Source organism: Stegostoma tigrinum, chromosome 6 (assembly GCF_030684315.1).
Source record: "Stegostoma tigrinum isolate sSteTig4 chromosome 6, sSteTig4.hap1, whole genome shotgun sequence".
Classification (NCBI taxonomy): Eukaryota; Metazoa; Chordata; class Chondrichthyes; order Orectolobiformes; family Stegostomatidae; genus Stegostoma; species Stegostoma tigrinum.
In genome coordinates, this window is record NC_081359.1 from 113,666,688 (window position 1) to 113,682,855 (window position 16,168).

The 16,168-nt window shown below is 45.6% G+C and overlaps 1 protein-coding gene across 1 annotated transcript in view; it reads right to left on the minus strand.

Moving 5' to 3' along the window:
* The window catches only part of LOC125453602 (dynein heavy chain domain-containing protein 1), a 198,284-nt gene that overhangs the window by 35,040 nt on the left and 147,076 nt on the right, over positions 1 to 16,168 (minus strand). Inside the window, exons 31-33 of the mRNA XM_059646974.1 lie at positions 12,525 to 12,752; positions 11,134 to 11,325; positions 1,736 to 1,914 (exon numbers count right to left, since the gene is read on the minus strand). Coding sequence (XP_059502957.1) covers positions 1,736 to 1,914; positions 11,134 to 11,325; positions 12,525 to 12,752 — 599 coding nt within the window. The remainder of the gene's footprint in view (positions 1 to 1,735; positions 1,915 to 11,133; positions 11,326 to 12,524; positions 12,753 to 16,168) is intronic.

Here is a 16,168-nt window from a genome sequence, read left to right on the forward strand (position 1 = left end):
TTCAGCTTCCCCAGCACCTTCTCCCTCGTGATGGTCAGTATACTCATCTTTGTCCCCAACTCTCTTGAAGTTCTACTGTGCTGCTCTTGTCTTCCACCATATAGATGGATGGTGAGCACTGTTTCAGTTCCACCACCAGACTCTATTACTACTTTTCCAGCCTCACTTTCCAGTGGTCCAAAGCTCATTTTTACCTCTCTCTTACCTAAAAAAACTTGGGCAATCTTCTTTTACATTACTAGCTAGGTTACTCTCATTTTCCATCTTCTCGAAACTTATTTTTTTTTGTTATCCTCTGCTGGTTTTTAAAGGCTTCTCAATTTTTTAGTTTCCCACTAATCTTCACCTGAAGATAGGCCAATGGATATTTACTACGAATGACACCAGAAAAGAAGGATTTTAGATTCAAGGAAAGGTGAGAGATTAGGCATATTCTTCTTGAAGCTGAGAACGTCTCCCACAGTACTGACCCTCCGACAGTGCCTGCTCCCTCAGTACTGACCCTCCGACAATGCCCACTCCCTCAGCACTGACCCTCCAACAGTGCCCACTCCCTCAGCACTGAACCTCTGACAGTGCCCACTCCCTCAGTACTGACCCTCCGACAATGCCCACTCCCTCAGCACTGACCCTCCAACAGTGCCCACTCCCTCAGCACTGAACCTCTGACAGTGCCCACTCCCTCAGCACTGACCCTCCGATGGTGCGATGCTCCCTCAGCACTGACCCTCCGACGGTGCCCACTCCCTCAGTACTGACCCTCCAACAATGCCCACTCCCTCAGCACTGACCCTCCAACAGTGCCCACTCCCTCAGCACTGAACCTCTGACAGTGCCCACTCCCTCAGCACTGACCCTCCGATGGTGCGGCGCTCCCTCAGCACTGACCCTCCGACGGTGCCCACTCCCTCAGTACTGACCCTCCGACAATGCCCACTCCCTCAGCACTGACCCTCCGACAGTGCCCACTCCCTCAGCATTGACCCTCCGACAGTGCGGCGCTCCCTCAGCACTGACCCTCCGACATTGCAGTGCTCCCTCAGCACTGACCCTCCAACAGTGTGGCGCTCCCTCAACGCTGACCCTCCGACAGTGCGGCGCTCCCTCAGCACTGACCCTCCGACATTGTGGCGCTCCCTCAGCATTGACCCTCCGACAGTGCGGCGCTCCCTCAGCACTGACCCTCCGACATTGTGGCGCTCCCTCAGCACTGACCCTCCAACAGTGTGGCACTCCCTCAGCACTGACCCTCCGACAGTGCCCACTCCCTCAGCACTGACCCTCTGACAATGCGGCGCTCCCTCAGCACTGACCCTCCAACAGTGCCCACTCCCTCAGCACTGACCCTCTGACAGTGCGGCGCTCCCTCAGCACTGACCCTCCGACAGTGCGGTGCTCCCTCAGCACTGACCCTCCGACAGTGCGGCGCTCCCTCAGCACTGACCCTCCAACAGTGCCCACTCCCTCAGCACTGACCCTCCGACAGTGCCCGCTCCCTCAGCACTGACCCTCCGACAGTGCCCACTCCCTCAGCACTGACTCTCCAACAGTGCCCACTCCCTCAGCACTGACCCTCCAACAGTGCCCACTCCCTCAGCACTGACCCTCCGACAGTGCCCACTCCCTCAGCACTGACCCTCTTCCAGTGTCTGATTTGAGAGCTGAGTGCTTCATGCAGAGAGCTGGCTGGATCATGTTGCTGTGTTTAACTGGACTCTTTCTTTTGCTCTCATACCTGTGTCACCTGCAGCTGGTGTTGAAGGTACATTGTGTCCATCTGCTGGGTATGCTGCATGTTGTTGATCCTGTCCCTATCAAAGTACAGCACCTCCTTGAGGAAGAGTTCCTGCAGTCCTGACTCACTGATGGTAAACGACAATGTTCTCACCTGCTTCAGGAAATCTCGATCAAATTCTGGTGACATCAGGAGAAAGGAAATTAATCAGTCAGTTTCAGTGCTTCATCCTGCGGCGTTCCTACAGGGGGATTACTCTCTACGGTCTGGAGACGGTTCAGCGGATTTGCCTGCAATGGGCAACACATACGGTTCATCATGGAAGTAAAAGAAAAAACTGTTTCCTCTGGAATGCAAGTAGGGAACAGAACACACAGCAGAGTGGGTTCTTAAGATGTTGTGCTGAAATGATGCTGGTCACAGGAACCCCAGGAATGTACAAAGGGCAGGACGCACAAAGGGTGGGAGAGGTTTGGAACTCTCTTCCACAAACGGCAGGAGGTGCTGGGACAGTTGTTAATTTAAATCTGAGCAAGATTTTTTTCTGTTAAGCAAAGGTATTAAGGGATATGGAGTTGGGCATCAGATCAGCCATGATCTCATTAAATGACAGAACACACTTGATGGACTGAATGGACTACTCCTGTTTGTATGTTCCTATAATGGAGGTGGAGGTAATGATTTGCAGAGGATAGGTTGAGAAGGTTTGGTTTGGGATTGGATTGGACAGGTTTTATAAAGAACTGACAGCAGGATGAGAGGTTGAATGGTCTCCTTCATTGATGCCTGCCACCCTGGAACCATTCTACAATCTCTCCAATACATGGATGAATAAAGATATTGAGCTTTTGGTCAATCAGCGGGCAGCTGAGAGTCATCATCAGCGGAATTCTGGGAGACATCACCACGGTCATTATAATAAAGTGTGAAGCTGGATGAACACAGCAGGCCAAGCAGCATCTCAGGAGCATGCTCCCGAGAGGCTGCTGGGCCTGCTGTGTTCATCCAGCTCCACACTTTGTTATCTTGGATTCTCCAGCATCTGCAGTTCCCACTATCTCTGACCACAGTCATTATGATTGTCCAGCAGGTTAGGCAGAACCTGGTGTCAAGGTATGGGTTAAACCTGAAACACTACACTGGGTTTCCCACTCTCCCTCCTTCTCTGACCAAAAAAAACAGTCTCTGTGAGGACCACTGGCAAGGTAAGGGTGTACAAGGGAGCAGCCATTAAACAGAGTGAGCCAGTGTTAGAGTGGAAATGCTGAGGCCTTTGCTTGAGAGGTTTCGGTGTGAGGAGGCTGAACAGGGAAACAGGTAAGAGCAGGTAAGGGCTCTTAACTCTACTTTCTTTCTGTCTAGACTGAAGGCAGTAGGGACAGCAGTTACAGCAGTGGCATGCTCCTCTTGCAGGATGTGGGAGATCAGGGAGACTTCCAGTGTTCCTGGTAGCTACGCCTGTGAGACATGCACCCAGCTGCAGCTCCTGACAGATCACGTCAGGGAATGGGAGCTGGATGCACTCTAGATACTGTTGGTGGGGGTGACCTTTTAGGGGCTAGCAGCAGCAGTCGGGTTGGTGGCTCTGAGCTCAGAGGGAAAGGGTACAGTCAGACAGAGCGATAGTGATAGGAGACTCAGTTGAGACGGGGACAGACAGGAGATTCTGTGGCCACAGAAGAGACACCAGGATGGTGTGTTGTCTCCCGGGTGCTAGGGTCAAGGATGTCTCTGAGCGGCTGCAGAACATTCTTACGGGGAGGATGAACAGCCAGAGGTCATTGTGCACATCGGTACAAAAGACAGAGGGAGATTAAGGAATGGGGTCCTGTGAAATGAATCTAGGGAGTTAGGTGAGAAGTTAAAAAACAGGACCTTAAGCGTAGTGATCTCTGGATTACTCCCAGTGTGACGTATCAGTGAGGATAGAGATAGAAACATAGGCCAGATGAATGTGAGGCTGAGGAGCTGGTGTCAGGGACAGAGTTTTCAGTTCTTGGGTCATTAGGATCCCTTTTAGAGTAGAGATGACCTGTACAAGAGGGACGGGTTGCACTTGAACCTGAGAGGTTCCAGTATCCTCACAGGGAGATTTGCTAGTGTTACCCAGCAGGGTTTAAACTAGTTTGGCAGGGGGTTGGGACTCTGAATAAGAGAAGGGTCATCGAGAAGTCAGGGGAAAATACATTAGCCATCAAGAGCAAATTTGCTATTCAAGATAACCGGGGCACAGTAAAGGGCGGGAAAAGACTTCTGTATTAAAGTGCACTTATGTCAATGCATGACGACTGACTGGTAAGGCAGATGAGCTCAGAGCATGGATTGGCTCTGGGGAGTAGGATATTGTAGCAGTAACAGAAACAGGGCTGAGGGAAGGGCAGGACTGGCAGCTCCGTATAGCTGGGTACAGAAGCTACAGGCATAACAGAGGTAGAAGTGAGCGAGAAGGGGGATTGCCCTTTTGATATGGGAGCACATAACAACAGTGCTTAGAGAGGATATTCTTAAGGGGTCATCAAATGACGCCAAATGCTTAGAACTTAGAAACAAGAAAGGGATGGTCACTTTGTTGGGACTGTATTATATACCAGAGGAGCAGATGTGAAGGGAGATTGCAGATATCTGTAGGAATAATAGAGTAGTATTGGTTGGAGATTTTAATTTCCCCTGTAATGACTGGGCCACCCAGAGTGTAAAAGGCCCGAATGGGGTGTAATTGTCCAAATAAGTTTCCTGAATCAATATGTTGAGGGCCCTACTGGGGAGAATGCAACACTCAACATCCTCTTAGGAAACAGGGTCAGGCAAGTGACTGGAGTGTCAGTCAGAGAACATTTTGGATCCAGTGACCATAACAATTAGCATTAACATAGTTATAGGAAAAGATGGGACAATTCCACAAGTTAAGGAGCTGAACTGGAGCAGGGCCAATTTTGGGGATTTCAAAGGAATCCAGGGAGTTACATATACATATTTATCAGTTAAAATCTTTGAACTGATTAAAGATTTAACATCATCTTAAATTTGTTAAATACATGCTCATCAGTGATGTGACCCTTTGATCTATTATTTATAAATTCTGTGTCTGATACTATCTCTCTCACTAACACCTGCAGAAGGAGGGAGGGTCCAAAAGCTTGTGTTTTCACATAAACCTGGACCATAGCCTGGTGATAATAAAATGTGAGGCTGGATGAACACAGCAGGCCAAGCAGCATCTCAGGAGCACAAAAGCTGACGTTTCGGGCCTAGACCCTTCATCATCTTATTATCTTGGAATTCTCCAGCATCTGCAGCTCCCATTATCTCTGATACCATAACCTGGTGACATGTGATTTCTGAACTTGGCTAGGGAGAGAACAGGTCCCCTTAAAGATTAACATGGCCATCTATGTATGGAGACACAGGAGATGGGGGAGATTTTTAATGAATTTTTATTCTCAGTGTTTATGAGGACAGAAACATGGATGCTAAGGAAATAAAGGGGAATGTTTTGGACTGCATACGTATTACCAGAGAGGAGGTGTCTGCAGTCTTGAAGTACATTTGTGTGGCTAAATCCCCTGGGCCTGATCAAGTCCATCCTCGGATGTTGTGGGAGGCTGCGGAAGGAATTGCAGAGGCTCTTGCAGTGACTTTTGCCTCATCTTTAGCCACTGGTGACGTTCCGGAAGACTGGAGGGTGACTAATGTAATTGCATTGCTTAAGAAAGGTAGCAAACACATCCCAGGGAACTACAGGCCAGTGAGTCTGACATCAGTGGTAGGCAAGTTATTGGAGAGGACACTGAGGGACAGGATCAACTTACTTGCTCACTGAGCTGGCTTGATTACATTCAGATGGTTCGTCACCTTGCTAGGTAACATCATCAGTGAGGCCTCTGATAAAGTGATGTTGTTCTGCTCCACTTGGAATTTACACTGTCCAGTCCATTATGGTGAGTTGTATCATTTCTGGTTCTGTTCTTTTATATGGGGTCCAATTCTGTACGTTTGTTGATTGCATTATGGGTTGATAACTATGCTTCTACAAATTCCTGTGCCTGGCTTGGGCTACTAGGGTTTCGTTGTCCCAGTTAAACTGATGACCTTCATTGTCTGAGTGCACCAATATTAAGGGGTGTTTGTTGTGTCATTTTGCTGCTGGCTGATGTTTGAGCATTCTGATGCTAGTTTCCTTCAAACTGTGCAATGTAATGTTTGTGGATCTTATAAACATTAATGTTGCATGGTAATTTGTAATCCACGTTGGTTTTACATGTCGTGGCTATAGGGTCTTTAATCCTTGTGAGTATCATAGTGTGGCTGTGGGCTTGTATGCCACCATGATTCCTAGTGGTCGTCCAACTCTTGTTGTCTGTTCTGATATGTTCTTAGAGTAGGACAGTGTGGCCAGTGTGTGAGGGCGTACTGTGTCCTCTTGGTGTTGTTTATTTAGTAGGCACCTGCAGATGAAGTTGTGGGTATATCTGTTCATTGCAAAGATTTTGTATAGGTGCTTTTCATCTTTCCTGCATAGTTCTGGGGTGTTGCAATGATTGGTGGCCCATTTAAATAGTGTCCTAATGCAGCTTTGTTTGTGGATGTTGGGGTGGTTGCCATGGAAATTGAGGATTTGGTCAGTGCGGGTTGCGTTTCTGTACACTGAAGTTTGGAACTCCCTGTTGGTCATACGCTGAACTCTGATGTCCAGAAATGGAAGCTGATTGTGGTTTTCTTCATCTCTCGTGAATTTAATCCCAGCAAATACGTTGTTGATGAGGTGGTGTGTTTCTTCCGACTTGGTGCATTTAATGATGATAAATGTGTCATTCATGTACTGGATCCACAGTTTAGGTTGAATGTGGGAGAGGGTGGTGTGCTCTAGTCTTTGCATGATTGCTTCTGTGACGGGACCTGAGATGGGTGACCCCATGCGTGTGCTATTGACCTGTTTGTAAGATGAAGTGTGTAGTGTGGAACAAGTCTAGTAGTTTGAGTATGTTGTCATTGCTGATGGAGCTGCTGGTCTGTGTTGCTGCTTCCTCCAGTAATGTGGGCAGTGTTCCTTTGGCTAGTGGGATGTCAATTGATGTGAACAATACTGTGACGTCAAAGGATACCATAATCTCGTCATCACTGACTTTTATATTCTTGAGGTATCGAGGAAACCTGGGGTTGAGTGAATGTAATGGGGTAAACAAGGTGTTTCAATCTCTGTTGTAGGTCCTTGGCCAGTTTGTGCAATGGGGTGCCTGGTATCGAAACAATGGGTCTGAGAGGGATGTCTGGTTCATGTACTTTAGGGAGTCCATTGAAACAGGGCGTGTTCTTGCCATCTGTTTTCATTCTCATGTAGTCCGTCTTGGTTATCTGCCCTGCATCCTTTAGTCTCTTCAACATTTGAGTGATAGTGTTTGCTCGCTGCGTGTTGGGTCTATCTTTACCTGTTGCTAAGTGTGTGTATCTGCAAGCAGTGCCTGTGCTTTCTCATTGTAGTCTAGTTTGTTCATGATGATGATCATGTGCCCCATTTCCATACAGACCAGAACTGGAAATGACACAAATTGTCATAACAGATCGGACAGTATAAATTCCAAGTGGCGTAGAAAGACATCACTTCATTGGAGGCCGCACTGATGATGTTGCCGAGCATGGTGATGAAACGTCTGAACAAGAGGAAGCCAGCTCAGCAAATCAAGAACCTTACCCACAAACTGAGCTACAGGTCTTTGTAAAAACCTTAAAGGATTAACTAACGTTTGGATAGTCAGGGTCTGAGAGAGATAGTCAGCATGGATTTGTGCGTGAGAGGTCATCTCTGACAAATCTTTTAGAGTTTTTCAAAGAGGTAACCAATAGGTATGGCAGTGGATGTTGTCTATATGGACTTTAGTAAGGCCTTTGACAAGTTCCCATATGGCAGGCTAGTTATGAAAGTTAGGCTGCATGGAATCCAGGGGGTGATTGCTAGCTCAAAACTAGCTCGGTGGGAAGAAGCAGAATGTGATGGTTGAAGGTTGTTTCTTAGACTGGAGGCCTCTGACTCGTGGTATGCCTCATAAATCAGTACTGGGACCTTTGTTATTTGTTATTTACATAGATGATCTGGATGTCAGTGTACAAGGCATGATTAATAAGTTTGCAGATGATACAAAACTAGGAGGTATCGTTGATAGCAAAGAAAGTTATCAGAAATCACAGAAGAATCTTGATCAAATGAGGAAGTGGGCTGAGGATTGGCAAATGCAGCTCAATATAGATAAGTCAGAAATCACACGACAACAAGTTATAGTCCAACAGGTTTATTTGAAAACACAAGTTTTCAGAGTCTTGCTAATTTTTCAGGTGTTAGTCACCTGAAGAAGGAGCAAGGTTCCGAAAATTTGTGTTTTTAAATAAATCTGTTGGACTATAACTCGGTGTTGTGTGATTTCTGACCTTGTCCACCCCAGTCCAACACCTGCACTTCCCCATCATTATTGATAAGTGTGGGATGTCGCACTTTTGAAAGTCAAACCAAGGTCGTACTTACACAGTAAATGTTAACGTCCTGGGGAGTGTTGTTGAACTGAGGGACCTAGGAGTACAAGTACATAGTTCATTGAAAATGGCATCATAGGTAGACAGAGGGTGAAGGCATTTACCACGCTGGCCTTCATTGGTCGAGGCATTGAGTATAGGAGTTGGGGCGTTATGTTATAATTGTATAAGTTGTTGTTGAAGCCACACTTGGAGCATTGTGTACAGTTTTGGGCACCCTGTTATAGAAAAGACACAGTTAAACTTGGACCTATGCAAAGAAGGTTTATGAGGATGGTGCCAGGACTAGTAGGCCTGAGTTATAGGGAGAGTTTGTCCAGGATAGGACTTTATTCCTTGAAAGTTAGGGAAATGAGGGGGGGTGACGTTTTTGAGATGCATAAAATCAAGAGGGGCATAGATAGGATGCAAGCATATAATCTTTTTCTCAGGTTTGGGGAATTGAAAACTGGAGGAATAGGTTTAAGGTGAGAGGGGAAAGATTTAAGAAGGACTTGAGGGGTAGCTTCACGCGGAGAGTTTTGCATATATGGGGTGGGCTGCCAGAAAAAGTGGTTGAGGCAGGTACAGTAGCAACATGTAAGAAGCATTTGGATAGGTACATGGACGGGAAGGGTTGAGAGGGATATGGACCAAATGCGGGCAATTGGAACCAGCTGTGTGGGCACCATGGTCAGCATGGACCAGGTTGGGGCTGAAGGGCCTGTTTCCATGCTGTATCACTCTATGGCTCTAAGAATAAGAAGGAGGCATATGTTAGATATAGACAGCTGGGATCAAGTGAATCCCTTGAGGAGTATGAGAACAGTAGGAGTGTACACCAGAGAGAAATCAGAAGGGCAAAAAGGGGTCATGAGATAGCTTTGGCAGATAGGTTAAAGATAATACAAAGAGATTCTACATATACATTAAGAGCAAAAAAAAATTACGGAGACATTGGGACCCCTTAAAGATCAAAGAGGTTGTCTGTGTTTGAAGCCAAAGGAGATGGGAGAAATACTAAACAAATATTTTGCATCAGTTTTTATTGAGGAGAAAGGCATGGAGGCATTTGATAAGGTTCCCCATGGTTGGCTCATTCAGAAAGTAGAGAGGCATGGGATTCAGTGAAATTTGGCTGTCTGGATACAGAATTGGCTGTCCAATAGAAGAAAGAGCTTGGTAGTCGATGAAAAGTATTCAGTCTGGAGCTCGGTGACCAGTGGTGTACCACAGGGATCTGTTCTGAGACCTCTGCTCCTTGTGATCTTTATAAATGACATGGATGACGAAATGGACGAGTGGGTCAGTAAGTTCGCCAATGACACCAAGGTTGGAGGAGCTGTGGACAGCATGGGGGGCTGTTGTAGGTTGCAGCAGGACATTGACAGGATGCAGAGCTGGCAAATGGAATTCAACCAAGAAAAGTGTGAAGTGATTCATTTTGGAAGATTGAATTTGGCAGGCAGGGCATTCCACGCCCTTACCACTCTCTGAGTAAAGAACCTGCCTCTGACATCTGTCTTAAATCTATCACCCCTCAATTTGTAGCTATGTCCCCTCGTACAAGCTGACGTCATCATCCTCAGAAAAAAAAGATTCTCACTGTCCACCCTATCTAATCCTCTGATCATCTTGTATGTCTCTATTAAATCCCCTCTTAGCTGCCTTCTCTCCAATGAGAACAGACCCAAGTCCCTCAGCCTTTCTTCACAGGGCCTTCACTCCAGACCAGGCAACATCCTGGTAAATCTCCTCTACACCTTTTCCAATGCTTCCACATCTTTCCTGTAATGGGGTGACCAGAACTGCATGCAATATTCCAAGTGAGGCCACACTAGCGTTTTGTACAGTTGCAGCATGACATCATGACTCCGGAACTCAATCCCTCTACCAATAAAACCTAACACATCGGAAACCTTTTTAACAGCACTATCAACCTGGGTGGCAACTTTCAGGGATCTATGTACATGGACACCAAGATCCCTCTGCACATCCACACTACCAAGAATTTTTCCATTGACCCAGTATTCTGCCTTCCTATTATTCTTCCCAAAGTGAATCACCTCACATTTATCCGCATTGAACTCCATTTGCCACCTTTCAGCCCAATTCTGCAGTTTATCCAAGTCTCCCTGCAACCTGCAACATTCTTCCACACTGTCCACCACTCCACTGACTTTCGTGTCATCTGCTAACTTACTAACCCATCCACCAATGCCTGCGTCCAAGTCATTTATAAAAATGACAACAGCAGTGGTCCCAAAACAGATCCTTGAGGCACACCACTAGTAACCGGACTCCAGGCTGAATATTTTCCATTAACCATTATGACTATTATGAGGGGTCATAATTTTGAGGTGATTAGAGGAAGGTATAGGGAAGATGTCACAGGTAAGTTCTTTACACACAGTGTGGTGGGCATGTGGAATGTGCTGCCGGCAGTGATAGTGGAGTCGGATACTTTAGAGACTTTTAAGTGACTCCTCAATAAGCACATGGAGGATAGTAAAATGTAGCGTATGCAGGGTAGATTGATTTTAGTATGATAATAGGTCGGCACAACACTGTGGGCCGAAGGGCTTGTACTGTGCTGTACTGTTCTATGTGCTAGGGAACTGAGGGAAATAAATATTGATGTCTCGAAAACAGTCCACATCAGAGGAGGGGGAGGTACTTAAAAAATCGTAGAGGTGGATAATTCTCTGGGGCCTGTTCAGAACGGTTTAACTCCCCAGGAGAGGAGGTACATTGGGTCGGGTTCAATCTTCATATTAAATGGAGGAGTGAGATCTGTGCCATGAGAGGCTGTGTTGGGGTGGGTTTACACCCCCCACCTCCCAAGGGTCTGGGTTCTACTCCCCCACAGGGTGAGAGTGCATAAGGATGAGGTTTACCTAAACTTATGATCCTGATGGGTAATATTGTGCTCAGGTACAGGCGGAATGTTGGCTTGATCTCAATTTGCTGCTTCCCAAAAGTCAGCTCCCAAGCTTCTTCGTGAGTCCACCAGGTTTGAATGTTTAGCAGCTTCTTTAGAAGGGGTGTGGGAGGCCTTTGCTCAATATTAGTCACCAAGAGTGCAATCCCTGAAAGATATTTCAAAACACTGTCACTGTGCGTGTGTTACCATAGTTTCACTGACACATAAACAAGAAAACTCAGGCAACACCTCACTTTCTCCAGCCAAACTTTGCTCATTTTTCTTCATTTGTCCACGGAATGTGAGCATCACTGGCTGGGCAGCCCGTCCCTAGCTGCACCTTGAGAATGTGAGGTGAGCTACTTCTTAAACCTCTGCAGTCCATGTATTGTAGACACACCCACAATGCCCTTGGTGAGGAAATTCCAGGATTTTAATCCAGCGACATTGAAGAAATGGTGATATATTTCCAGGTCAGGATAGCGAGTGGCCTGGACTCCTGGCTTGAGTCCAGTAGACGATGGATGGGCTTTGGGGAGTCAAGAGATGAGAGGTATCGGCCTAGTGTTATTATCACTGGACTGTTAATCTAGAGTCCCAGATAGCATCCTGGGTCTGAATCTCACCATGGCAGATGGTGGAATTTGAATTCCACAAAATATCTGGAATTCAGAGTCTAATGATGACCATGAATCCATTGTCGATTGTCAGGAAAAACCCACCTGGTTCACTAATGTCCTTTAGGGAAGGAAACTGCCATCCTTACCTGGTCTGGCCTACATGTGACTCCAGACCCACAGCAATGTGGTTGACTCTTAACTGCCCTCAGGGCAATTAGGGATGGGCAATAAATGCTGCCCGAGCCAGCGATGCCCTCATCCTGAGATTGAATAAATGAAAAGAAAATATTCCCAGCCTCTTACCTGCTCTTGTAGCAGCTGTTTTATGTGTCTAGTCTGGTTCAGTTTCTGCATAATTGTAAACCCCAGGAAGTCAGTTGTAAGGGATTCAGTGATGGTAATACCATTGAATGTTAAAAGACTGTGGTCAGATTGTCTCTTATCGGTGATGGTCATTACCTGGCATTTGTGTGGCACGACTGTTACTTGCCACTTATCAGCCCAAGCCTGGATATTGTCCAGAACTTATTGCATTTGAACACGGACTGCTTCAGTATCCGAGGAGTCACGAATGGTGCTGAATATTGTGCCACCATCAGTGAACATCCCCACTTCTGACCCTATGATGGAGGGAAGGTTATTGATGAAGCTTTATAATGAGACTGTAATAGCTGTAACACATCACCTCTGTCTCTGAACGTGTGGGGGTGGAGAGATTGAGTTGGTTTTATCTAAAGCCCCTTACCATTGCTTGCTGCAGTAAGCACAATGTGGTCCAGTTTCTCAGTGGTGATGGGATAGATCCACATGTTATTGGGTGGTTTCTCTGTTACCAACTCAGGGACCCAGTCAATCTCTCCATCTTCCACAGGAATTTCTCCAGTCAGAATGTCAGCCGCAATCCTGTTGCTCAATGATTCCACTCTAACGGTGTTCACAGATCCTTCTTCCTCTTCAGGGAAAGGGTTGTCAGCTACATTGACAACAAAAGAACTAACAGTGAAACCTTCCCTATAATAACCCTTTAAATCAAAATATTCAACTCTTTTACAATCCCTTCTCAAATGGTATCTCTCCATCATTCAGGAAATACGCTTACAATAAACCTTCCCTTTAATGAGGCCAAAGTCTAATGAAATTGCTACTGCCAACAACCTTTTTAATGCTGCAGAAGTGTAACCAGTTAACTGTATAGAATGAACAGCAGGAGGAGACCATTCAATCCCTGAGCCTGTACCTCCATCTGAATCACTTAGCTCCCAATATAATGACAGCTGGTTATCTGGTACAGGTATTGGCTGTGTCTCGGGTTTGGAGATGAGGCAGACAGTGAGACCTCCCTTCCTGTGTCTGACCCAAGGAGCCCCACAGATACATGGAGATGCTGAACAGCTTTTACCCAAAGAGCTGAGACTCTCAGCTCACCTGTGCCAGGGACTGACTCAAATTCAGGTTTCAAAGAGAACTTTTCAACAACTTCATCAACAAGAGTACTTTTAATCCATTGTCAGGATGTGGCTGTCCCTGGGGAGGGATTTTTTTTTACCTCAGAGTGGGGGTGATTGGGATGTTCAGGCAGTGAGGTGGGGACTTGAGAAGGCAGTGAGGAGTCAGCTATCAAAATAGGGCCATGGGAACTGGAGCAGGCCATTCTGTCCGCAGAGTCAGTTCCACCATTCAATGACAGCATGGCTGATGTTAATCATAGGAAACAGGAGCAGGAGTGAGCCTGCTGCACTATTCATTATTATCTTGTTTGATCATCCAATGCAATAGCCTATTCCTGCTTTTTCCCATATTCTTTTATTTCTTTAGCCCCAAGTGTTATATTGATCTTGAGATTTTACAATGTTTTGACCTCAACAGCTTCGTGCGGGAGCAAATTCTACACACTCTGGGTGAAGACATTTCTTCTTATCTCAGTCCTAAATGGCCTACACTGTATCTTAGACTGTGAGCCCCTGGTTCTGGACTCACAAGTCATCAGGAACATCCTTCCTGCATTAACCCTGTCTAATCCTGTTAGAATTTTGTAGGTTTTTATGAGATCGCTGCTCATTCTTCTGAACTCCAGCAAATATAATCCTAACCAATTCAATCTCTCCTCATATATCACTCCTGCCATCCCAGGTATCAGTCTGCTTAACCTTCGCTGCACTCCCTCTATAGCAAGAACATCTTTTTTCAGATAAGGAGGCCAAATCTGCACACAGTATTCCAGGTGTGGTCTCACCAAGGGCCTGTATAACTGCAGCAGGACATCTCTGCTTCTGTACTCGAATCCTCTCACAATGAAGGCCAACATACCATTTACCTTTTTCACCTCCTTCTGCACCTGCATGCTTACCTTCAGCGACTGGTGCACAAGGACACCCAGATCCTGCCACACATTCCCCTCTCTCATTTTACAGCCAGATCATAATCGACCTTCCTGGTTTTGCTCCCAAAGGGGTTAACTTCACATTTATCCACATTATACGGAAACTGCTGTGCTTGTGGCCACTCAATCAACTTGTCCGAATCACACTGAAGTATCTCTGCAGCCTCCTCACAGTCCACCCTCCCACCCAGTTTTGTGTCGTCTGCAAATTTGGAGATATGTCGTTTCGTTCCCTTATCGAATACATATTGTGAATAGCACTGATGTGGGTGGTACCCCACTAATCGCTGCCTGTCACTTAGTAAGACACACATTTATTCCTGTTCTTTGTTGCCCATCTGCTAACCAGTTTTCTATCAAGCTTAACACTCCATCCCCAATCCCAAGTGCTCTAATTTGACACATTAATCTCTTCTATGGGACTTTGCTGAAAGCCTTCTGAAAGGCCAAATAAACCACATCCACTGGCTCCACCTCATCAACTCTGAAACATATCTTCAAACAATTCCAATAGATTTGTCAAGCATGAATACCCTTTCATAAATCAATGCTGACTCTGTCCAATCTTGTCATTGTTTTCAACTGCTCTGTTATTAAATCTTTTATAATGGACTCTGGTATTTTCCCCACTACTGAGGTCAGACTCACTGGTCTGTAACTCCAGTTTTCTCTCTTGTGAAATACAGAGGCACCTACTAGCAACCCCCCAACTTGTGAGAACTGTTCCACGTTCCACAGAATCTTGGAAAGATAACCACCAATGCATCAACCATTTCTAGAGCCACTTCCTTAAGTATGCTGGGATGTAGATTATCAGGCCCTAGGGATTTGTTGGCCTTCAATTTAGTGACCATCAATTTTCCAAACACCTATATCTCTGCTGGAATAGATTTCCCTCTGTTCCTCCCTCTCTCTAAACCCTGTGCTCCCCAACATTTCTAGTACATTATCTGCATCTTCTTTCGTGTGCACAGACCAAAGTATATATTTAGTTGGTCAGCCATTTCTTTGTTCCCCATTATAAACTCCCGTTTCTGACTGTAAGGGTTATTTGTTTTCAATCGTTTTCTCTTCACATATTTAAGAGAAACATTTAATCAGTGTATACGGCCCCCACAAGGTTACTCTTGTTCTCTATTTTCTCTTTTAAATCAATTCCTTTGTTGCCCTTTGCTGAATTCTAAAATGCTCCTTCACCTCAGATCTGTTTTTTTTTCTGGCCATTTGATAAGGCTCTTCATTGGATCTAATACTGTCGCTAATCTCCATGTCAGCCACAGTTGGGCCACCTTTCTTGTTTTACTTTTGCACTAACAGGAAAGAATAATTGTTGCAGTTCACCTACGTGCTGTCTGAATGTTTGCTATTGTCTTTTCACCATCATCTGTGCAATCTGTCATAGCCAATTCATTCCTCATACCATCACAGTTTCCTCTGTTTAAACTCAGGACCTCTTAGCTGCCTCTTTCTCCATCTCATTGAGGAATTCTATTCTGGTTGCTCAGACCCAAGGGGCCTCACACAGCTAGACTGACAATTATTATTTTCTCATTTTGCATTCCCAAGTCTAGGACGCCGTACTCTAATTGGTTCCTCAACATAACAGCCCAGAAAACGATATTTTATACACTTTAGGAAATCCTCTTCTACAGTATCATTACTAACGTGAATTGTCGAAACTACAGACAGATTAAAGTCACCCATAATTACAGATGTTTTATTATTCTATGTGTCTCTAATTTCCTGTTTAATTCCATTCTTAACATCAGTCTAACAGTTTAGGGGTCAGTATACAAATCCCATGAATGTTCTTTGCTGGGTGGTATTTCTGAGCCTCCCCTGAAAGATTACACAACATCAGAGGTAATGTCCTTACCAAACTATCACCTCCATGTCATTTAGCCATGCTATCCTCATACCCTTTCATATCTTTAATACCCTGATAGATGGTGCAGCATCTACAGGTAAGACAAGGTGTGTGTAAAAGAGAAGATGGTATTGCAATATTG